Source organism: Trachypithecus francoisi, unplaced genomic scaffold (genome assembly GCF_009764315.1).
Source record: "Trachypithecus francoisi isolate TF-2019V2 unplaced genomic scaffold, Tfra_2.0 Lachesis_group3, whole genome shotgun sequence".
In the NCBI taxonomy this organism is placed as follows: Eukaryota; Metazoa; Chordata; class Mammalia; order Primates; family Cercopithecidae; genus Trachypithecus; species Trachypithecus francoisi.
The window spans coordinates 33,796,465-33,819,341 of NW_022681468.1; the positions used below are offsets into that span (position 1 = coordinate 33,796,465).

General features: G+C 46.3%; 2 protein-coding genes across 5 annotated transcripts in view; one reads left to right on the forward strand and one right to left on the reverse strand.

Moving 5' to 3' along the window:
* Positions 1-22,877, forward strand: part of HEATR4 (HEAT repeat containing 4) — a 49,455-nt gene that overhangs the window by 24,475 nt on the left and 2,103 nt on the right. The window contains exons 10-16 of one of the 4 annotated variants that reach the window (XM_033187523.1): positions 869-987; positions 3,334-3,514; positions 4,621-4,690; positions 5,426-5,615; positions 6,807-6,885; positions 8,470-8,629; positions 10,691-10,749. In XM_033187523.1, coding sequence (XP_033043414.1) covers positions 869-987; positions 3,334-3,514; positions 4,621-4,690; positions 5,426-5,615; positions 6,807-6,885; positions 8,470-8,629; positions 10,691-10,749 — 858 coding nt within the window. Of the gene's footprint in view, positions 1-868; positions 988-3,333; positions 3,515-4,620; positions 4,691-5,425; positions 5,616-6,806; positions 6,886-8,469; positions 8,630-10,690; positions 10,798-22,877 lie in introns of those variants that run through there. The other 3 variants (XR_004431516.1, XM_033187524.1, XR_004431517.1) reach the window with 3 other exon arrangements.
* Positions 10,409-12,967, reverse strand: RIOX1 (ribosomal oxygenase 1). Its single transcript, XM_033187556.1, has one exon. The coding sequence runs from the start codon at positions 12,789-12,791 to the stop codon at positions 10,866-10,868; it is 1,926 nt and encodes a 641-aa protein (XP_033043447.1). The 5' UTR covers positions 12,792-12,967; the 3' UTR covers positions 10,409-10,865.

Below are 22,877 nucleotides of genomic sequence, written 5' to 3' on the forward strand. Positions count from 1 at the left end.
GCTGGAGCTAAGAAAGGCAGTATGTCTATAAGTTTTCACTCATTCAGTAAGCATGCAGTTTCTGACCATGTCTGGCGCGCTAGGCCCTATGCTACCACTGGGGTGCAGGGATAAGTCTTCCCTTAGTAAATGTTATAAGTAGCTAGAACAGAAGCAGCTATGAGGTGTTGTGGGGATTTCCTGTGCTTACAAGGGGCAAAGAAGACTTCACTAAGGAGATGTTTTTATTTTTTAAAATTTTTAATAAAAGATCAGTGTGATAGGAAGGAGATGTTTTTGAGCTAAATCGTAAAGGAAGAGTACAAAGACATCAAGTACCAGGTAGGAGTAGAGAAGGGAGATACTTCCAGCAGGGAGAACAGCAGGGGCACGTTTACGCAATCATCGTATAGTAATCTTTGCCCATTCCTCTCTGAGAGAAGTGCACTTATAGAGTGACCAACTATTCTGGTTTGTCCAGGCAATGGGACTTTCAGTACCAAAACCAGGAGAGTCCCAGGCAAACTGCAATGAGCTGGTCACCTCATCAAGTATCATTTTCAAATTTTAAGTCTCCCAGGTACAGATTATGTTTGCACTGATACTATATAGTTTAAAGGATGAGCTTGGGAGAGAGAGTTGGGTTTGAGTCCTGGTTCCAGCACTCACCAGGTTAACCTTGGACAAGTTGATCAAAGCCTCCATTCTGTCATCTGTAAATGGTAGCAATATCTGCCCCGCTGGATTCTTTGGGAGAGTAAGGGATGGGAAAAACACTCAGGACAATCCTCATTAGTACAGTGATGGGTAAAAAAAGAAAAAACAGCACAACGCCAAGCACAAAATTAACGTTCAGTAAGTGATAGCTAACGATCATATCTTCTTATAGGATATGAAACATAAGTTGATCCAGCTGATGTGGAATGACTGGAATAAGGAAGTGAGGCGAGCAGCTGCGCAGGCGCTGGGGCAAATGAGCCTTGGGAAAGAGGTGCACGACATAATCAGGTAAGACCCAGTCAACATGAGGAGACACTCTTCTAAATTCTTAGAAGTGTTTAGGAGGCAGGCCGGGCACGGTGGCTCCCAATACTTTGGGAAGCTGAGGATGGCAGATCACGAGGTCAGGAGATTGAGACCATCCTGGCTAACACAGTAAAACCCTGTCTTTACTAAAAATACAAAAAATTAGCTGGGCGTGGTGGCACACACCTGTTGTCACAGCTACTTGGGAGGCTGAGGCAGGAGAATCACTTCAACCCAGGAGGCAGAGGTTGCAGTGAGCAGAGATAGCGCCACTGCACTCCAGCCTGGTGACAGAGCAAGACTCCGTCTCAAAAAAAAAAAAAAAGAAAGGAAAAAGTGCTTAGGAGGCCTGGGATCCAGCCACCCAGCATTTGTTTAGCTCCTCTGTACAGACCCTGGACCAGGTCCCACTGTAAAAAATTAACAGTCCCTACAAGGTAACAACGTGACTAGGGAAAGAATCATTGAGTGCCCAGTAGGCGTGAGACAATGGTTTGGGTGTTGGAGGGTGTTCAAAAGTATGATGCAATTCTGATGACCACATGCAAAATATACAAACACCTAATTAAAAATACCAAATCATTAAAAACTAGAATAAATGGCGTATACCATAATTGCTGGAGCAGAAAAATGGAATACTCAGCGTGGCTAGAGGCGTAAGGCCAAGTTTCACAGAGGGATTGCACAGGAGGCCTAGCCCAGTGGCACACGTCTATAATCCCAACACTTTGAGACTCCGAAGCAGGAGGATCAATTGAGCCCAGGAATTCGAGACCAGCCTGGGCAACATAGCAAGACCTTGTCTCTACTAAAAATAAAAATAAAAAAATTTGCCAGGCGCGGTGGCTCATGCCTGTAATCCCAGCACTTTGGGAGGCCGAGGCAGGTGGATCACGAGCTCAGGAGATCGAGACCATCCTGGCTAACACGGTGAAACCCTATCTCTACTAAAAACACAAAATGGTGTGGTGGTCGGCGCCTGTAGTCCCAGCTATTCAGGAGGCTGAGGCAGGAGAATGGCGTGAACCCAGGACGCGGAGCTTACAGTGAGCAGAAATCGTGCCACTGCACTCCAGCCTGGGCGACAGAGTGAGACTCTGTCTCAAAAATAATAATACAAAATAAAAATAAAAATAAATTAGCCAGTGTGGTGGTGTATGCCTGTAGTCCCAGCTACTTGGGAGGCTGAGGCAAGAGGATTGCCGGGGTCCAGGAAGTCCAAGGCTGTCATGAGCCATCATCATGCCACTGCATTCCAGCCTGGGCAACAGAGAAAGACCCTATCTCAAAAAAAAAAAGAGAGAAACTGCATAGGAGCCAGGCAGAGTGGGTAAGTGCCTATAATCCCTGCTACTCAAGCTAAGGCAGGAGAATCACTTGAGGTTAGGAGTTCAAGACCAGCCTGGGCAACATAGCAAGTCTCCATCTCTAAAAATAATTTAAGGCCGGGCACACCTGTAATCCCAGCACTTTGGGAGGCTGAGACGGGAGGATCACGAGGTCAGGAGATTGAGACCATCCTGGCTAACATGGTAAAACCCCGTCTCTACTAAAAATACAAAAAAAATTAGCCGGGCATGGTTGCAGGCACCTGTAGTCCCAGCTACTCGGGAGGCTGAGGCAGGAGAATGGCGTGAACCCGGGAGGCAGAGCTTGCAGTGAGCCGAGATAGCACCACTGCACTCCAGCCTGGGCGACAGAGCGAGACACTGTCTCAAAAAAAAAAAAAAGAAAAAGAAACCCCGTCTCTACTAAAAATACAAGAAAAACAAAATTAGCCAGGCGTGGTGGTGGGTGCCTATAGTCCCAACTACTCAGCAGGCTGAGGCAGGAGAATGGCGTGAACCCAGGAGGTGGAGCTTGCAGTGAGCCAAGATTGCACCACTGCACTCCAGCCTGGGAGACAGAGCAGGACTCCGTCTCCAAATAATAATAATAAAAAAATAAAAATAATTTAAACAAACAAAAAGACTACATAGGCATTCTAGGCTGGAAGCCAAATGCAGAAATAATCATGGCACACGTGAGGGCGATGGAGAAGTGAACTTGACTGTGAAAAAGAGGTGCAAGTTGACATTTTCCTTTATTCAGTCATTCAATATAACTGAAAGCCCTGCATTACCTAATTACCGAATAGCTATGAATTAGGGATTCAAGTAAAGAAGACAATCGAGCTCTGTACCCAGGAAAACTTATCTCATGAGCATAAGGCTAAACGGGATTGACAGCCTACAGAACTCGGATTTTATCAGGAGGGCATACATTGGGGTTGGGGGTTAGGTACTGAAAGTTTAAGGAAGTGAAAGAAAAGCAACTTGTGCCTTACAGGGTCAAGCTGGGTCAAGGAAATTCCCAGGAGCGTGTGGAAGCTCTCTCCCTGATAGGTGAGCTCAAGCTTATGACCGCCAAGCTTCTCCCAAGCTTCCTGCACTGCTTCTCTGATGACTTCACAGCAGTTCGGCGGGCAGCCTGTTTGGCAGCTGGTGCCCTGCAAATCCGCGACAAGATGGTGAGTCAGGGAAACATATTCTTATCTTACCTGACTGACCTGAAGAGGGCATTACCTTCCCTGGTTGTGCACAGTATGCTCAACATTCTGCAGGGACACAGAATGAGAGATTGGAACTGGGAAGGGGGTACATAAGCCACTTCAAACAGGACCGTTTCAGGGGCGTCCAATCTTTTGGCTTCCCTGGGCTACACTGGAAGAATTGTCTTGGGCCACACTGGAAGAATTGTCTTGGGCCACACATAAAGTACACTAACACTAACGATAGTTGATGAGCTTAAAAAAAAAAAAAGGTCCATGCATAAATCTCATGTTTTAAGAAAGTTTACGAATTTGTGTTGGGACGCATTCAAGGTCGTTCCGGGCCACATATTGGACAAACTTGGTTTAGCTCCCAGCCAGCCCAGACTTCAATTCTAGAGCACACCCCTGAATCCTGTTCTCACCTCAGTTAACTAGCTTCTCATTACCTGGGTGCTGATGGGCTTTAGGATCAACTTCCATAAATGGAGTTATAATTCCATTATTAGGGAAAAATCTGTTTGAAGTATTCAAGCCATATGGCCACAGATCTGTAGACTGAGAAAATCAATAGCAGATAATTCAGCTAATCTACTCACTATGCATACAGGTTGGTACTTTAGGCTCCAGCTCATTTGTCACCAGAATTGATAGGTCATTTTTCAATTATAGTTCCTTTTAGAGATAAGTGGTGTCCCTGTTTCTGATTCATTATTTTGCTTTGTTTTGTTTTTTTGCTTTTTTGAGATGGAGTCTCGCTCTGTCACCCAGGCTGGAGTACAGTGGCACGATCTCAGCTTACTACAACCTCTACCTCCCGGGTTCAAGCAATTCTCCTGCCTCAGCCTCCAAGTAGCTGGGATTACAGGCATGTGACACCATGCCTGGCTAATTTTTGTATTTTTAGTAGAGACAGGGTTTCACCACGTTGGCCAGGCTGGTCTCAAACTCCTGACCTCAAGTGATCCACCCACCTTGGCATCCCAAAATGCTGGGATTACAGGTGTGCGCCACTGCACCCAGTTGCTTCTGGTTCATTCTTGCTCTGGTCCTCCCCACTTAACACTGCCTTTTATCCATCCCAGGTGCTTGAATGCCTCCTGAACCTGATGCAGAGAGATCCTTACTGGAAAATCAAGGCCTTTGCCATTCGAGGTATTATAGAAAGAAGTTATGTCCCAAACTCTTACACTTTAAATACCTTTCCCTATGCAAGTATAACTGATCCCCAGAAACTCTCTAATAAAGGGGTAAAGTGCAGGAGAGGTGATGATCTTAGCTTTTCAGATGTTCCTTGTCTGAGAAGAGAAAGATAATTTTCTTCTTCAATTTTTAGTCAAAGATCCTGAGTCTAGGTATATGTCAATCTTAAGTTAAAGACAGGGCTGACAAGACAGTCCTAGCCAACAGAATTAAGGATAAGATCCAAGTATGTATCTACTGCTGGATGCATCTTGCTTTCCTTGGATATCTCAACTATTACGCTCTATAAGTCAGATCAGTTTCAAGACTGCTACAGCCCTAAAACCCTGCCCCTTAATCAGCCTAGTTTCTTTTTAGAATATTTGGCATTGCTTTTCTTTTTGACACAGATAAATAATTGTGCCTCCTTTCCCCATCACCCTGCTGGGACTAGGTGGGTCTTCCATGTTATCTGTTCTATATTTCATCCCCCAAATAGGCAAATATCCTAATGGGCAAGGATGGGATGGAACATCCCTCTTCTAGGAATCCTTTGGAGGTAATGTCCCACTCTAACCTATCCTTAAAATTATAATGGTGATTACCATCCAAAAGGGAAAGTACTGTTTGCAAAACTCAATTTATTTCTGGATGCTAGAATATAGTAAGCTCAGTCTTCAGGGACATGCTGCCCTCTAATCTCTGCAGCTTTGGGACAGATTGGGCAAGTAAGTCCCAAGCTGACGGATCTTCTACTCTGGGCTATTCACTATGAAGAGTCACCAGGTGTACGGCTGGAAGCTTGCCGTAGCATCCTAGTCCTGAAACTCCAAGGGGACCGGGTCAGGGACACCTTCCTAGACGTGCTGCTCCTGGAGAACCACGATGCTGTTCTAAAGTAAGCACTAAACCTCTGGCTCCCACCATGACCTTATACGGCCAACTCTCACATCTTTGCTCATTGAACATATTCCTGACTTTCCAGGCTGCCTAATGGCAGTAAAAGCACAGTCTCACCTGCACATTCACCACTCACCCATGTAGGTAACAGAAAAACTGGCCTAAATTAGATTGAAAGTCAAACTTATGTAGTTCATGTATCTTTTCTCCCCACCAGGATGGTTTTAAGTTATTCATACATTCAACTAACATTTATCAAGTGCCTACTGGGACAAGTTTTAGAGTCAAAAAGACCAGGGTTTGAATTCCAGCTCTGGCATGCAATAGCTATGTGAGCCTATGTAAGGTATTTAAACTCTGTGAGCCCATGTAAGGTATTTAAACTCTGTGAGCCCATTTTTTTCAATCTATCAAATGCAGGTGATAGTCTACATTATAGAGTTGTGGTGACAATTAATGAGATGACATGTTTAGCGTCTGTCATAAAAGTGTTCAGTAAATGGTACCTATTGGCACCTTCAAATATATTGTCTTGGCCAGATGCGGTGGCTCATATCTGTAATCCCAACACTTTGGGAAGCCGAGGCAGGTGGATCACCTGAGGTCAGGAATTTGAGACCAGCCTGGCCAACATTGCAAAACCCGTCTCTACTAAAAATACAAGAATTAGACGGGCATGGCCAGGTGCGGTGGCTCACACCTGTAGCCCCAACACTTTGGGAGGCCAAGGTGGGTGGATCACCTGAGGTCGGGAGCTCTAGACCAGCCTGGTAAACATGGTTAAACCCCATCTCTACTAAAAATATAAAAATTAGCTGGACATGGTGGCGCACACCTATAATCCCAGCTACTCGGGAGGCTGAGGCAGGAGAATTGCTTGAACCTGGGAGGCAGAGGTTGCAGTGAGCCGAGATCATGCCATTGCACTCCAGCTCTGGGCAACAGAGCAAGACTCCATCTTGGAAAAACAAAAAACAAACAAAAAAACCCACAAGTATATTGTCTCAAAAACTGTACAGTATTCCTATAAGCTAAGCATTACACCATTTTTGCATATAAGGCTCAGAAAACTGCACAGTTAGGATTGGAACTTGGGATTCTTAACTGATTCCAAGTCCTATATTTTGTACCCCCATACTTCTTTAAAGGGCAGGGTAGAATAATCTAAGAAGTCCTTCTTATCTTTCAGGGAAATGTACCAGACAATGAAGATACTCAACTTAGGAAATGAAGGAAACCAAGAAATGCTTCAGGAGATCAAGAACAGGGTAAATAAATGCAAGCTCTGTTTTCAAGAGAAAATTCAGGGCTCTCAAGAGTTCCTCAGACCCTGTCCCCCTCAAACATGTACATACCCTTTTTCCCACCATAGAAATACTTTCAAAAACCCCAGACACAGATGCCGCGTCATTTGAAGATGCAAAGCACCTGTGCAAGATTGGGTTATAAGGTCCTACTAGTAAAGACAAAAACAAAACAAAAATCCTATTAGTCCTATCAAGTAGTGCTCAAAAATCAGTTTATTGCTATTGTTTCAGAAATACTATTTCCCTCCCTTCATGTTTTCTCCCCATCATCCCCAAACCCAAGTTGTTTATTTTTCCTTTTTTGCAAATAGGCATAGAGAAGGAATAAGGGACAGGAGCTGGCCCCCTATATTTTCTTCTTAATTTTTCTGAATTCCTAATCTGGGTTCTCTCACCAAAGAAAATCTCTAGCTGAAAGGATTAATATAATTTTTCCTTTTTTTTTTTGGAGGGGGGGACAGTCTCGCTCTGTCGCCTAGGCTGGAGTGCAGTGGTGTGATCTTGGCTCACTGCAACCTCCACCTCCTGGGTTCAAGTGATTCTCGTGCCTCAGTCACCCAAGTAGCTGGGATTATAGGCATGTGCCACCACACCCAACTAATTTTTTTGTTTTTAGTGGAGACAAGGTTTTGCTATGTTGGCCAGGCTAGTCTTGAACTCCTGGCCTCAAGTGATCCACCCGCCTCAGCCTCGCAAAGTGCTAGGATTACAGGCGTGAGCCATTACACCTGTCCTGGATTGTTTTAATTTTTCAAAACTGTTAGATGAGATGAAGGAATAGAGGAGAAAGGACTTTGAAAAGGAATTCAAGAAACCAACTTCACACCAAGCAAATATTTCTTAGCAGGTTCCTTTCATCATGCCCAAAAAGCTGAAGTAAAATTTTTTTTTTTTTTTTTTTTTTTTTTCAGACGGAGTCTCGCTCTGTCGCCCGGGCTGGAGTGCAGTGGCCGGATCTCAGCTCACTGCAAGCTCGCCTCCCGGGTTTATGCCATTCTCCTGCCTCAGCCTCCCGAGTAGCTGGGACTAGGCTAGTTTTTTGTATTTTTTAGTAGAGACGGAGTTTCACTGTGTTAGCCAGGATGGTCTCAATCTCCTGACCTCATGATCCGCCTGTCTCGGCCTCCCAAAGTGCTGGGATTACAGGTTTGAGCCACTGCGCCCAGCCCTGAAGTAAAATTTTCATGAACAGGTATAAAAAATCTCCAACCAATATCATAAGAGAACAATGTTCTCAGGCATTTATGTACCACCTACTACTGATAAGCATATGCAATTAGTTACTTCTTTTTTTTCTAGAGACAGGGTCTCACTTTGTTGCCCAGGCTGGAGTGCAGTGGCATGATCACAGCTCACTGTAGCCTTGAACTGTTGGGCTCAAGTGATCCTCCCTCCTCAGCCTCCCACAATTACTTTATTAATTTTTTTTGTTTTTTTAAAATTTGCTGCCTAGTACAGGTGTTTTGTTTTGCATTATTTGCTCGTTTTTTGATAATTTGCTGCCTAGTACAGGTGTTTTGTTTTGCATTATTTGTTCTAATTTAGATTAAAACACTAAGCCAAAAGGACTTGCTGACACAGAAAATACTCAAGCTGGAGATAGTCATGGGAAAAGTGAGGGAGGAAGCAAAACGTGTTTACTTGAAACCCAAAGGAGAACAAGAACCACTAACACTCCAAACTTTACTCCAAGAAACTTTTCAGGGTAGGTTTCCTAGGGGTGAGTTCTATGCCTTGATTCCTTTAATAAGCCTCTTCCAGGATCTGGATGTTTTGGGACTTAGTAGCAAGGCTTGGAGGAAGAAAGAGTCAGGAAAGGGTCCTTCCCTCTTGGCTACCATCCACTCAGTCTTTGTTATTTTTTTTTTGTTCCCCAGGTTTTCATTCATATATTTACTCCCTTAAAAAAAAAAAAGTTATCTCTACTTGAACTGATTTAAAAGTTAGGTCAAAAAAGGACATATCAGAAAAACACAAGTCTTTATAAAACAATACTACCATGTTATGTTTGATTAAGCACCCAAAAAAGCCTTATGAGCTTAACCTTAATAGTGGTAGTGGCTGGTGGTCAGACATGGTGGTGCACACCTGAAATCCCAGTGCTTTGGGAGGCCATGATGGGAGGATCACCCCAGGCCAGGAGTTCAAAACCAGTCTGGGCAACATAGCAAGACCCCTCCATCTCTACCAAAAAAAAAAAAATTAAAAATTATCTGGGTGTGGTGGCACACACCGGAAGTCCTATCTACTAAGGAGCCTGAGGTGGGAGGATTGCTTGAGCCCAGGAGGTTGAGGCTGCAGTAACCCAACCAGGCAACCACTGCACCCCAGCCTGGGCAACAGAGTGGGACCCTGTCTCAAACAAACAAAAAACAGTGCTTATCTCTGGAAAGTGGGGTTAGAGGGAGAACTATCATTTTTACTTAATGTATGTCTATGCTTTTGTAACTTTTTAAAAAAGACCTTATAAAGTTCTCAACCTTACAACAGAAAACTATCCATTATGGTGATAGACTCTTAAGAGTCCCAGACACAACCTAAATGATGAGGGTGCAGAAATCAAGCTGCACCAAAATATACTTACAAAATCTGTGTGTCCGAGCATAGCAGCTACCTCAGGTCACTCAGCCAGCTGCCTACCAGCTACCACCCCAAACCCAGGTCTTCTGGTTCCAAGTCCAGTGCTCTTTCTGGTACATCAGGCACTTTTCCACCAACCATGAGAATATTCACTTGTCAGATTTGGGGAAGTTTCTTCCAACTGCCAGAATAAAAATGAGACTGGAAAGTAACTTGAACACCAGCCTTCCTTCATGGTTAGCTTGCTAAAAGTCGGTTGCCGAAGGTCCATGAAGGCACAACTAGGTGACATGCTGCTCTTATGACAGCAGTGCCAGCCATGGATGCAAGCAAACAGTGAGCAAAAAAGTACCATATTCTTAAAACTGAACTAGCTAGTATGAAATAATTTTTCTATTAGAATTGGGTTGCATAATTAAATAGCATAAATTATCCCCAAAGTTAGTGAACTGGTCCCAATCAGATGAGATTTTTGAGATCAAGTCTCGCTCTGTTGCCCAGGCTGGAGTGCAGTGGCACGATCTCAGCTCACTGCAACTTCCGCCTCCCAGGTTCAAGCGATCCTCCTGCCTCAGCCCCCTAGTAGCTGGGATTACAGGCACGTGCCACCATGCCTGGCTAATTTTTGTATTTTTACTAGAGACGGGTTTTGCCATGTTGGCCAGGCTGGTCTCAAACTGCTGACCTCAGGTGATCCACCTGCCTTGGCCTCTCAAAGTGCTGGGATTACAGGCGTGAGCACTGCACCCAGCCTGAGATTTTCTTCCTTAAGAGATTAACATGCTCCTTTTACATTCTACAACCACCCCAAGTTGCTTTTCACTTCAGCCATTATAGATTTTCCCTATCTTCCTCCCGCTCCTGCCTTTCTTCAAACTATCCCACATAATAATCTAGCCTTAGAAAAGGGAAACATTCTTTGGCACTTTAATTAAACTTTTCTAAGGTTCATACAAATTTAACAATAACAGGAAACTGACCCCAACCCTCCCCCCAAACAGTGAAAAAGAACTCAGATGAAAGATCCAAATTCCAAAAAAAATCTAATGTCTGTCTCAAGCAGAATGACAGGGTCAGTGCTACCCAGTACACTGAAGCCTGAGGGTGATGAAGTTGTTGCTCTGAAATGATCACAGATCAAGGGTTTTTTTCCACCTCCAACTTCTCCTTTTCCTTTTGTACCTAGATGAGATGGTTCTTCCTAGAAGACCTTCTGAGGTTTGTGACATTGAAGCAGTCATAAAGGTAAATGTGAGCACACTGATGGTTATCAAGGTAAGAACATGAGTTAAAAAAAAAAAAAAAAGTAGCAGTGGCAGGGGAGAATCACTACTGCCTTGTTTCCAGCAATCAGCAAGAAACTAACTTAGGGCTAGAGGCATCTTGGTGAGCAGCAGCCCCTTATCAAACAACATGGTTGCCAAGGAAAGCTGGTCCTCCACACTGTCACAGGGCAGGTCCCCCACTCTCACAAACTCTGGGTAAGAACGAAGCAACAGTTCCATGGCATCAGCTTGCTGGGGGTATATTTCCAAGCATTTGGGTTCTTCCAGATGATACACACGGGAGTTTTCCACTGTGTAATAGAGAAACAAATGGCCCCCCTCACCCACCAGCCGAGCTATCCCATCCTGAAGCATGTGGACTTCTGTTTCTGTTGTCAACTGGGCCCCCACGTTTACAGGTTCTCCAGCCTCCCAGCGAATTGGAAGCCCGTAAACACTTAGTGCCCTCTCCCTATCAGTCAAAACAGGGGGCAGAGAATCGTGGATGAAGTCTTTGGCTCGCTGGTCGGCCACAGCATCGACAGGAGCAAAGTGTCCCAGGCGGGCAACCAAAACCCGCACCTTCTCCATGAAAGCGGTTCTTCGCGGATCCTTAGAATCTGAATGCTGGGCCCCCATGTAATCCATGAAGTCTCGGGGCAGACCCCTCCGAAACTCCACATTTTCTTCCATTGCAGCCTGCACGGCCAGAGGCAGTATGGCCTCTAAGAAGTCACCCCAGGTATTGCGCTGGTACGTGGACAAGGTGAGGTGCAGAGAGTGGACTCCATCCTGGCATTCAGCTTGGTGAATGAAGCCCCGAGGAAAATACAGCAAATCTCCAGGTTCCAGCACGGTCTGCAGCACCGGCTCACCGAGGTCGTCCTGACCGAAGTTGGGGCTGGATGTCAGAGCCAGTTCCTCGGTTGGGACTCGGGGTCGGTATACACGCCAGAGTTTCCTACCTTCCAGCTGCAGCACGAAGGCCTCGATGTCGTCGTAGTGGGGGGCAAAGCCCTGCGAGTTAGGGGGCGTGAGGTAAACGTTGGAGCCTGCCATGCTTCCAAACTGCTCTTGAAGCACGGCCAAAAACTGCCACACAGTGGTAGAGAAAGCCTGCGGACAGAGGAGGCGCAGGGAGCAGCCGGCCTGGTACAGGGACCACGCGGCAGCGGGCAGCGCGCGGCCGGGTGGGTTCAGGGTCTCGCGTCGCCCGTTGATGTAGCGAGCGGCGTCCAAGTGCTGGCCGAATTGCACCTCCTCGTTGCGCAGCATCAAGTCCAGGTCGGCGGTAGAGAAAAGTCCCTGGTAGTAGGTGTGGTCCTGCCGCCGCACCAGCACTGCCTCCCGCTCCCATAGGCGCCGGTAGAAGTGATCTGGCGGCATGGGCGCGATGAGCCACTCAAAGAGGCGCGCCGCTCGCCGCCGGCTGCTGGGGATGCGGTTCAGCTCGGCCAAGACGCGCCGCAGCGGGGAGTCCCAAGCCGGCTCCCCACCCGTGTTATCCACCTGCGGCCCTGACGCCGTCGCAGGGGCCCCGGACGACTGGGCGGCCGCCAAGTGCTGCGCGGTGCACAGCAGGGCCGAAGTCTCCACCACCCGGGCCGGCGCGGCGGGCCCCTCCACCAGACGTGCGGGCGGCGCGGAAGCCGGCACCAGGCGCGCCGGCGGGGTCTGCAGGGAGCGCGCGGCGGGCGAGGCCTCCAGCAGCTCTGCAGGCCCCAGGTGGCCGTATGGCTCTCGCCGGGCTGCGTCCGGGACAGCCGCCACCGCCGCCCCACCGGGTAGCGTGTCCCCCAGGTCGTCGGCCGTCGACTCCACCCTCGAGTCCTCCGAGTCCTTGCTAGGCAGCGTCTGCGCCCTCAGCGCTGCCATGCAGGGTACAACACCTCTCAGCTGCCTTCGTATCTTCCTGGGCCTCAAGGGCAGGGCCAGGACCGACCCGCTGTGTGGCTGAGACTTGCGCCGGCGCCTCGGCCGCCCGCGCCTCAACGGCCCTGCACTGGCCTGGAGCCCATCCATGGCGAGACCGGACTAGATCGTCTTCCCCGCCCCCCCGGGGCCGACGCTATAGAGGTTCCTGAATGCAGCGGCTGCGGTGCACTCTGGGAAGGGGGCGCGGCCTCCAGCCACCTAGTGGTTGGCCACGCCCACTATTCTTCTATTTGGTCCCTCCCGCTCGCTTTCTTTAAATGTTTGGCTTCGGCCGGGCGCGGTGGCTCAAGCCTGTAATCCCAGCACTTTGGGAGGCCGAGACGGGCGGATCACGAGTTCAGGAGATCGAGACCATCCTGGCTAACACGGTGAAACCCCGTCTCTACTAAAAAAATACAAAAATCTAGCCGGGCGAGGTGACGGGCGCCTGTAGTCCCAGCTACTGCGGAGGCTGAGGCAGGAGAATGGCGTAAACCCGGGAAGCGGAGCTTGCAGTGAGCTGAGATCCGGCCACTGCACTCCAGCCCGGGCGACAGAGCGAGACTCCGTCTCAAAAATAAATAAATGAATGAATGAATGAATGAATGAATGAATGTTTGGCTTCAAGCTACAGCGGCAAGAACCCTTGCCAAACAAACAAGGAATCTACACTCAGAGAGCAATTTAAAAATCAAGTTGCGGCCAAGCGCAGTGGTTCACGCCTGTAATCCTAGCACTTTCGGAGACCGAGGTGTGTGGATCACCTGAGGACAGGAGTTCGAGACCAACCTGACTAATATGGTGGAACCCCCGTCTCTACTAAAATTACAAGAATTGCTCAGGCGCGGTGGCTCACGCCTGTAATCCGAGCACTCTGGGAGGCCTAGGCGGGCGGATTACGAGCTCAGGAGATCGAGACCATCCTGGCTAACAAGGTGAAACTCCGTCTCTACTAAAAAAGAAAAATACAAAAAATTAGCCGGGCGTGGTGGTGGGCGCCTGTAGTCCCAGCTACTCGGGAGGCTGAGGCAGGAGAATGGCATGAACCCAGGAGGCAGAGCTTGCAGTGAGCCAGGATGGCACCACTGCACTCCAGCCTGGGCGACAGAGCGAGACTCCACCTCAAAAAAATTAAAAAAAAAAAAAAAAAGATAATTACAAAAATTAGCCAGGTGTGTTGGCTTGCACCTGTAGTCCCAGCTACTTGGGAGGCTGATACTGGAGAATTGTTTGAACCCGGGAGGTGGAGGTTGTAGTGAGCCGAGGTCGTGCCACCGCACTCCATCTCAAAAAACAACAAGAAGCACAAAATCAAGTTACTAGAGACTCCCCAGGAGAAATGGCTACTTGACTGTTCTTTCCTTCTAGTCTTTGCATATTGCAGTGTTCCTTGGATGTCCTCATTTCTGAACAGGATGTTCCACTGGCAACTTCTCACCAAAAAGTGCAGACCTCTTGTTTTCAAGGAATGCCCCCAGGCAGTTTGAGTTCTGCATAAACTTCTGCTCTGCAGATGAATTCGCTGACTGAAGCCCTATCTAGGAGTTCCTCCACCTAACTTCTGTCCCTCCTTTCTCCAATACAGATTCTCAAATTCATTGTCCTCTCTCTGAAAAAGAAGTTATGTTTTCCTCTACTTGCATTCTTGATATCTGCCCTTCCTGCCCCTCTGGGATTTTGTTTCTTTAGCTGCAACTTCTCTGGCTCTTAAATTCGAGTTCTTAAATCTGGGCCTCTAATTTAACAGGCAATGTGGTGGCATGAGGGTGTAATTTTTGAGAACATGGTCACTGTCTGTCATGTAACTAATTGCTTTGTACATAAAGATTCCTTGTCTTCATTTGAATCATTTAAGAAATAAAAGTGCTGGGTCAAAAAGTAAGATACTTGGCCGGGCGCGGTGGCTCAAGCCTGTAATCCCAGCACTTTGGGAGGCCGAGGCGGGCGGATCACGAGGTCAGGAGATCGAGACCCTCCTGGCTAACATGGTGAAACCCCGTCTCTACTAAAAAATACAAAAAACTAGCCGGGCGCAGTGGCGGGCGCCTGTAGTCCCAGCTACTCGGAGGCTGAGGCGGGAGAATGGCGGGAACCCGGGAGGCGGAGCTTGCAGTGAGCCGAGATCGCGCCACTGCACTCCAGCCTGGGCGACACAGCGAGACTCCGTCTAAAAAAAAAAAAAAAAAAAAGTAAGATACTTTTTGTGATTATTAATAGGTTTTACCAAATTGCCTTCCAAGAGAGTTTACAATGTTTCAAGCAATGATAAGCATATTAGACTACAGTACATGGCCTCTAGGACCTTTCTTTGTTTGAGCTTTCAACACTCCCTCTTTCTGAGTTGCACGCCTATCCAAACACTTGCCAAGGCTTTTAGATTTTGCCCTTACCCATGTCTAACATCCACCCTTTTTTATTTCTCACATAGTCTGTTACACATACAGTTCTCAACTGGGGGTGATATTGCCTCCATAGAGACATTCGGCAATGTCATATGGGGGGCGAGGGGTTATCTAACATCTAGTAAATAGACACTAGAGACACTGCTAAACATTCTACAATATTAAGGACGACCCTCCCACAACAAATAATTATCCGATGCAAAATGTCAGTAGTGTAGTGTTGAGACAGAGAAATCCTGGTTTATTACAAATAGCCTCCCAACTAGTCTCTTTACCTTTATTTTTTATTTTTATTTTTGAGACAGGATCTTGCTGTGTTGCTCCAACCCCTGTGTTGCAATGGCCCAATATTGGCTCAGTGCAACCTCCGCCTCCCAAGTTCAAGTGATTCTCCTGCCTCAGCCTCCCAGGTAGCTGGGATTACAAGCACCTGCTACCATTGAAGCTAATTTTTGTATTTTTAGTAGAGATGGGGTTTCACCATGTTGGTCAGGTTGGTCTCAAACTCCCGACCTCAGGTGATCTACCCATCTCGGCCTCCCAAAGTGCTGGGATTGCAGGCATGAGCTACGGCGCCCAGCCGTCCCTTTACCGTTAATTGCTCCTGTATTAGCCGTTTTCACATTGCTATAAAGAACTACCTGAGACTGAGTAATTTATAAAGAAAAGAGGTTTAATTGGCTCACAGTTCCTCAGGCTGTACAGGAAGCATGGTTGGGGAGGCCTAAAGAAACTTAAAATCGTGGTGGAAGGTGAAGGGGAAGCAAGCTCACGCCTGAAATCCCAGCATTTCAGGAGGCCAAGGTGGGTGGATCACGAGGTCAGGATATCAAGACCATCCTGGCTAACACGGTGAAACCCCATCTCTACTAAAAATACAAAAAATTAGCTGGGCATGATGGCACACGCCTGTAGTCCCAGCTATTCTGGAGGCTGAGGCAGGAGAATTGCATGAACCCAGGAGGTGGAGGTCGCAGTGAGTCCAGATCGCGTCACTACACTTCAGCCTGGGTGACAGAGCGAGACTCCATCTCAAACAAAAACAAAAACAACCAGATCTTGTGAGAACTCAATCAGCATCATTGAGAGCAGCAAGGGGGAAATCTGCCTCCATGATCCAATCACCTCCCAGCGGGTCCCTCCCACAACATTGGGGATTACAAATCCCCACATGAGATTTGGGTGGGGACACAGAGCCAAACCATATCATCTCCCATGCCAATTTATACCACAGATAGCTACAAGATTAATTTTCTCAAGTTGAGGCCCCAAGTTTGTCATCACCCTACTCAAAATCTACCCATGTGCCCCATTGACCAATCCAAGTTCCTCAGCTAGGTACTGAAGTCACATAACGTTACAGCCTATCATCCCCAACCCCTATAAACTCTACTTCTACAAGATAGACTGTTTGCTGTTGCTTACCTATATCGTCCTTCATATGTTTTCTCAGGCTATTTCCTCTGCATGCTGTCCTCCAATTATCTTTTGTCAAAACCCTAATTAAAGCCCATTTCACATTCCGTCTCCTCTCCAAAGGCCCTACCATCTCCTTCATCTCAAGAGAATTTTGACTCTTTCACATGAATTTAATACATTGTGCTGGATAATTTGTGCTCTTGTCATATTCCTTCCTAAAATTCAAGGAAAAGACTTCCTTGTGCCTTTTTCTATCCTGTCTTGCATTTAGCACACTGCCCTGGGATTACAAGCATGAGCCACCATGCCCTGCTAAAAAGATATGCTTTGTTTGTTTGTTTGTTTTGAGATGGAGTCTTGCTCTGTCACCCAGACTGGAGTGCAGTGGTGCTATCTTGGCCCACTGCAACCTCTGCCTCCCAGATTCAAGCAATTCTCCTGCCTCAGCCTCCCGAGTAGCTGGGATTATAGGCACCCCCTACCACACCCGACTAATTTTGATATTTTTAGTAGAGACGGGGTTTCCCATGTTGGCCAGGCTGGTCTCAAACTCCTGGCCCAGGTGATCTGACTGCCTCAGCCTCCCAAAGAGATGGGATTACAGGTGTGAGCCACTGCGCCCAGCCAAAATACAGTATTTTTTAAACAATACACTTTACTTTCTCTAATTCATCTCATTTTTCTTGATTTTTAAGCATTGCTTGCCTTACTCTTCTGTTTTTTGTTTTGAATCAATAGAATTCCCTTTAAAAAAATCAAAGGAACTTGACATTCTGAATATAGATGTTAATCATTGTTATTCAGAGAAACTGCTACAGAAAAGAAGAGCCAACGGTATGTTTAAGTATACATAGTATGATTTAAAGCCTATCAGGAAAGTACCCCAAATTATCTCTCCCATCAAATTCATCCCATCATTAGATAGTTATTCTTGAATTAGTCATTGTCACTTTCACTTCATCTATATCTAAAATGTAAATATACTGGGAAGGGTGATATATACTAAATTATAAGTTCCTTTTTTTTTTTTTCAAGACAGAGTCTCACTCTGTCACCCAGGCTGGAGTGCAATGGCACGATCTCGGCTCACTGCAATCTCCACCTCCTGGGTTCAAGCGATTCTCCGTCTCCCGTCTCCACCTCCCAAGTAGCTGGGATTACAGGCGCAGGCCACCACGCCTGGTTAATTTTTGTATTTTCACTAGACGGGGTTTCACCATGTTGGTCAAGCTGGTCTTGAACTCCTGAGCTCAGGCAAGCCACCCGCCTCAGTCTCCCAAAGTGCTGGGATTACAGATGTGAGCCACCGCACCTGGCCTCATAAGTTCCTTTAAGTGTCTTTTCTTTTTTTTTTTTTTTTTTTTGAGGCGGTGTCTCGCTCTGTCGCCCGGACTGGAGTGCAGTGGCCGGATCTCAGCTCACTGCAAGCTCCGCCTCCCGGGTTCACGCCATTCTCCTGCCTCAGCCTCCCGAGCAGCTGGGACTACAGGCGCCCGCCACCTCGCCCAGCTAGTTTTTTGTATTTTTAATAGAGACGGGGTTTCACCGTGTTAGCCAGGATGGTCTCGATCTCCTGACCTCGTGATCCGCCCGTCTCGGCCTCCCAAAGTGCTGGGATTACAGGCTTGAGCCACCGCGCCCGGCCAAGTGTCTTTTCTTAAAGAAGGAAGGATAGCATGAGTTGTTGAAAGGGAGATGGTGAGAAAGAAATAAAAGGAAAGTAAAAGAAAGCAAATGTCTGAGGCAGTGGTTCTGAACCTAGGGCTATTTTGCACCCCCAGGGGTCATTTAGCAATATCTAGAGATATTTTTGGTTGTCCAACAGTGGGGGTGCTACTATCATCTAGGGATGCTATAAAACATTCTACAATGTACAATGAAGCCCCATAACAAAGGACTATCTGGCCCCAAATGTCACAATAAAGGACTATCTGGCCCCAAATGTCAATAAAAACTTTCAGATGGCAATTCATCAATACAAAATTTTGATATCCTTGACCCAGTAGTAATTCTACATCTAGAAATCTATCCTTAAAAAATATTCACTGGCCAGATGCAGTGGCTAACACCTATAATCCCAATGCTTTGGGAGGCTGAGGTGGGTGGATTGCTTGAGCTCAGGAGTTCCAGACCAGCCTGAACAACATGGCGAGATGCCGTCACTATGAAAAATCAGCACTTTTTTCTTTCTATCTTTCTTTTTTTTGTTTTTGAGACAGAGTCTTGCTTTGTCACCTAGCCTGGAATGCAGTGGCATGATCTTGGCTCACTGCAACCTCTGCCTGCCCAGGTTCAAGTGATTCTTGTACCTCACCTGAGTAGCTTGGATTACAGTCATGTGCCACGATGCCCAACTAATTTTTGTATTTTTAGTTGAGATAGAGTTTTGCCATGTTGGCCAGGCTGGTCTCGAACTCCTGGCCCTAAGTGATCCAACTGCCTTGGCCTCCCAAAGTGCTGGGATTACACAAATGAGCCACCATGCCAAGCCGAAAAATTTTAAATACAAAAATTAGCCAGGTGTGGTGATGTACACCTGTGGTCCCAGCTACTAGGGAGGCTAAGGTGGGAGGATGGCTTGAGCCTGGGATGCAGAGGTTGCAGTGAGCTGAGATGCTGCCACTGCACTCCAGCCTGGGCAATAGAGCCAAACCTTGTCTCAAAAAAAAAAAAAAAAAAAAAATTCACCCATGTGTACAAAGATATTTATACATAGATGCTTGTTGCTTATAATTTCAAAACTGGAAATACTCAAATATGTACCAATCGGCAGTTATTTAAAAGAATGACAAGGAAATATCTATAATGCGTTAAAAAATCAAATTATAGAACAATATGTTGTCCCATTTTTTTGCTAAAAAATGCAGCCCATATACATTATATATCATTTATTTTACTTTTTTTTTCCTTTTCCCTCTCCTCCCCCCTCCCCTCCCCTCCCCCCCTCCTCCCCTCCCCTCCCTCCTCTCCTCCCCTCCCCTCCCTTTTCCTTCCTTTTCTTCTCTTTTCCTTTTTGAGACAGAGTTTCCCTCTCTCACCCAGGTGGGAGTGCAGTGGTGCAATCTTGGTTCACTGCACCCTCCACCTCCCAGGTTCAAGCGATTCTCCTGCTTCAGCCTCCCTAGCAGTTGGGATTACAGGCGCCTGCCACCATGCCCAGCCAATTTTTCTATTTTAGCAAAGGCAGGGTTTCACCATATTGGCTAAGCTGGTCTCAAACTCCTGACCTCAGGTGATCCACTTGCCTCAGCCTTCCAAAGTGCTGGGATTACAGGCATGAGCCTACATTATATATAATTTCTTTAAAACCATATATGGTGTGTGTGTGTGTGTGTGTGTGTATGTGTGTGTTTGTCTGCCTGCACAGTTGAATATCTGGAAAGATATAAACCAAACTGAAGACAGAATTTCCCTCTGGGTAATGGGATTATTTGTTATAGAAGAACTTTCTTGTTTAACTTTAGGATGTTAATATAAAGTTTAGGCCGGGCGTGGTGGCTCAAGCCTGTAATCCCAGCACTTTGGGAGGCCGAGACGGGCGGATCACGAGGTCAGGAGATCGAGACCATCCTGGCTAACATGGTGAAACCCCGTCTCTACTAAAAAAAAACAAAAAAAACTAGCCGGGCGAGGTGGTGGGCGCCTGTAGTCCCAGCTACTCAGGAGGCTGAGGCAGGAGAATGGCGTAAACCCAGAAGGCGGAGCTTGCAGTGAGCTGAGATCCAGCCACTGCACTCCAGCCCAGGTGACAGAGCCAGACTCCGTCTCAAAAAAAAAAATAAATAAATAAAATAAAGCTTAGGCTGTGTGTGGTGGCTCATGCCTGTAATCCCAGCACTTTGCGAGGCGGAGGCCAGGAGTTTGAGACCAGCCTGGCCAACATGGTGAAACCCTGTCTCTACTAAAAAATACAAAATTTAGCCAGGTGTGGTGGCATGTACCTATAATCCCAGTTACTCAGGTGGCTAAGGCACGAGAATTGTTTGAACCCGGGAGACAGAGGTTGCAGTGAGACGAGATCACACCACTGCACTCCAGCCTGGGCAACAGCGCAAGACTCCACCTCAATAACAAACAAACAAACAAAAAAATCACAGTTTGAATAGGCCATCTGGCCCCAAAAGCCTGACATATCTGCTATTTGGCCTTTTACAGAACAAGTTGGCTGAGTCCTGCTATATCATAAAAGATGCTATCTAGGATATTGAATTTCCAACTTTTTTGCTTGTTCATATAACCTATAAAATAATTTTGAAAAACGATGTCACCTCTTTACCTTCTTAAATTGACATCTAAAATGAGGCCAGACACAATGGCTCACGGCTGTAATCCCAGCACTTTGGGAGGCCGAGGCAGATGGATCACTTGAGGTCGGGAGTTTGAGACCAGCTTGGCTAACATGGTAAAACCCGTCTCTTCTGAAAATAGAGAAAAATTAGCCAGGTATGGTGGTGCATGCCTGTAATCCCAGCTACGCGGGAGGCTGATATAGGAGAATCACTTGAACCTGGGAGGCGGAGGTTGCAGTGAGCTGAGATCGAGCCATTGCACTACAGCCTGGGTGACAGAGACGAGACTCCGTCTTAAAAAAAAAAATTGACATCTAAAATGTTTTCATTTTAAATAGAAGCAGAGTTTAATTTCAAACATGTAAGTATTCCAGCTTTACATACTGATATTTTAAGTTCAAAACTGAATTTAAATGCATCCATTTGAATCTAAATGCCATAACAGTTTGATAACTACCATCATCCATTTTAAAAAGTAATAAAATTTGTAAGCTCTTCTTTAAAATTAAAAATATTACGTCTTAAAAAAAACTGCTCACATTTCCTTTATGAAGTAACTTCCACACAGATTTTTATCCTAATATTCAATTGTGCTTGAAAGTATTTATTTTTCATCATCACATCTGCAACAAAAATCTGTATTTAAATTGAGGTTTGGGGCATGATGGTACATGTAGTTTTAGCTACATGTGAGGCCAGAGACAGGAGGATCACTTGAGCCCAGGAGTTCAAGGTTATAGTGAGCTATGATCGTGCCTATGAATAGGTACTAGCTACTGCACTCTGGCAGCTGGGGCAACATAGTAAAAAACAAAAAAAAACAAAAAACACCTGATATAAAAAATGAAGGTTTAAAATGTATTTTCCATGACTAGAAGACTGTCTATATTTCTTTCAGGTAATCGTTACAATTATTATTAGTATACTTTATGTTTCAATTTTCCATACATAAATCAGAAATATTAACCCACACTCCCTTGGGAAACAATTTTATTAACTAGAGTACAGTGCTATGTGCAATTCCTGTTATATTTAGTCTTACAGATTCCACACATTTCCAAAGTTTTTCCCACTCCCTTCACTGAAGTTGTTCTATACATTTGTTTCTCTTGCTACATACAGTTCGTATTCCTTCCTAGATCCCCTTACTTCCTAAATTATTATTATTATTAATTTTTGCCTACATTTACTCTGGCTGGGTGGGGTGACTCATGCCTGCAATCCCAGCACTGTGGGAGGCTGAGGTGGGTGGATCACCTGAGGGTCAGGAGTTCGAGACCAGCCTGGCCAACATGGTGAAACCCCATCTCTACTAAAAATACAAAAACTAGCTGGGCATGGTGGTGCGTGCCTGTAATCCCAGCTACTTGGGTCGCTGAGTCATTTAAAAGAAGCTTGGGGCCGGGCGCGGTGGCTCAAGCCTGTAATCCCAGCACTTTGGGAGGCCGAGAGGGGCGGATCACGAGGTCAGGAGATCGAGACCATCCTGGCAAACACGGTGAAACCCCATCTCTACTAAAAAATACAAAAAAAACTAGCTGGGTGAGGTGGCGGGCGCCTGTAGTCCCAGCTACTCGGGAGGCTGAGGCAGGAGAATAGTGTGAACCTGGGAGGCGGAGCTTGCAGTGAGCTGAGATCCGGCCACTGCACTCCAGCCTGGGCAACAGAGTGAGACTCCGTCTCAAAAAAAAAAAGAAGCTTGAATTTGGGAGGCAGAGGTTACAGTGAGCCGAGATTGCATCATTGCACTCCAGCCTGGGTGACAAGAGTGAAACTCTGTCTCAAAAAATAAGGTTCACTCTTTGTGCTGTAAAGTTCTAAGGGTTTTAACAAATGAATAATGTCATGTATCCATCATATATTATACAGAATATTCAGAATAGTTTCACCACCTTAAAAAGTCTCCTGTGCTTCCCTTTTTTTTTTTTTGGATGGAGTCTTGAAGTCTGGCTCTGTTGCCGAGACTGGAGTGCAGTGGCACAGTCTCGGCTCACTGCAGTCTCCGCCTCCCAAGTTCAAGTGATTCTCCTGCCTCAGCCTCCCAAGTAGCTGGGATTACAGGCACCTGCACCATGTCCATCTAA

Bases quoted from the DNA above. Each gene is read 5' to 3' on its own strand.
- RIOX1 (XM_033187556.1), bottom strand. From the start codon at position 12,791: ATGGATGGGCTCCAGGCCAGTGCAGGGCCGTTGAGGCGCGGGCGGCCG.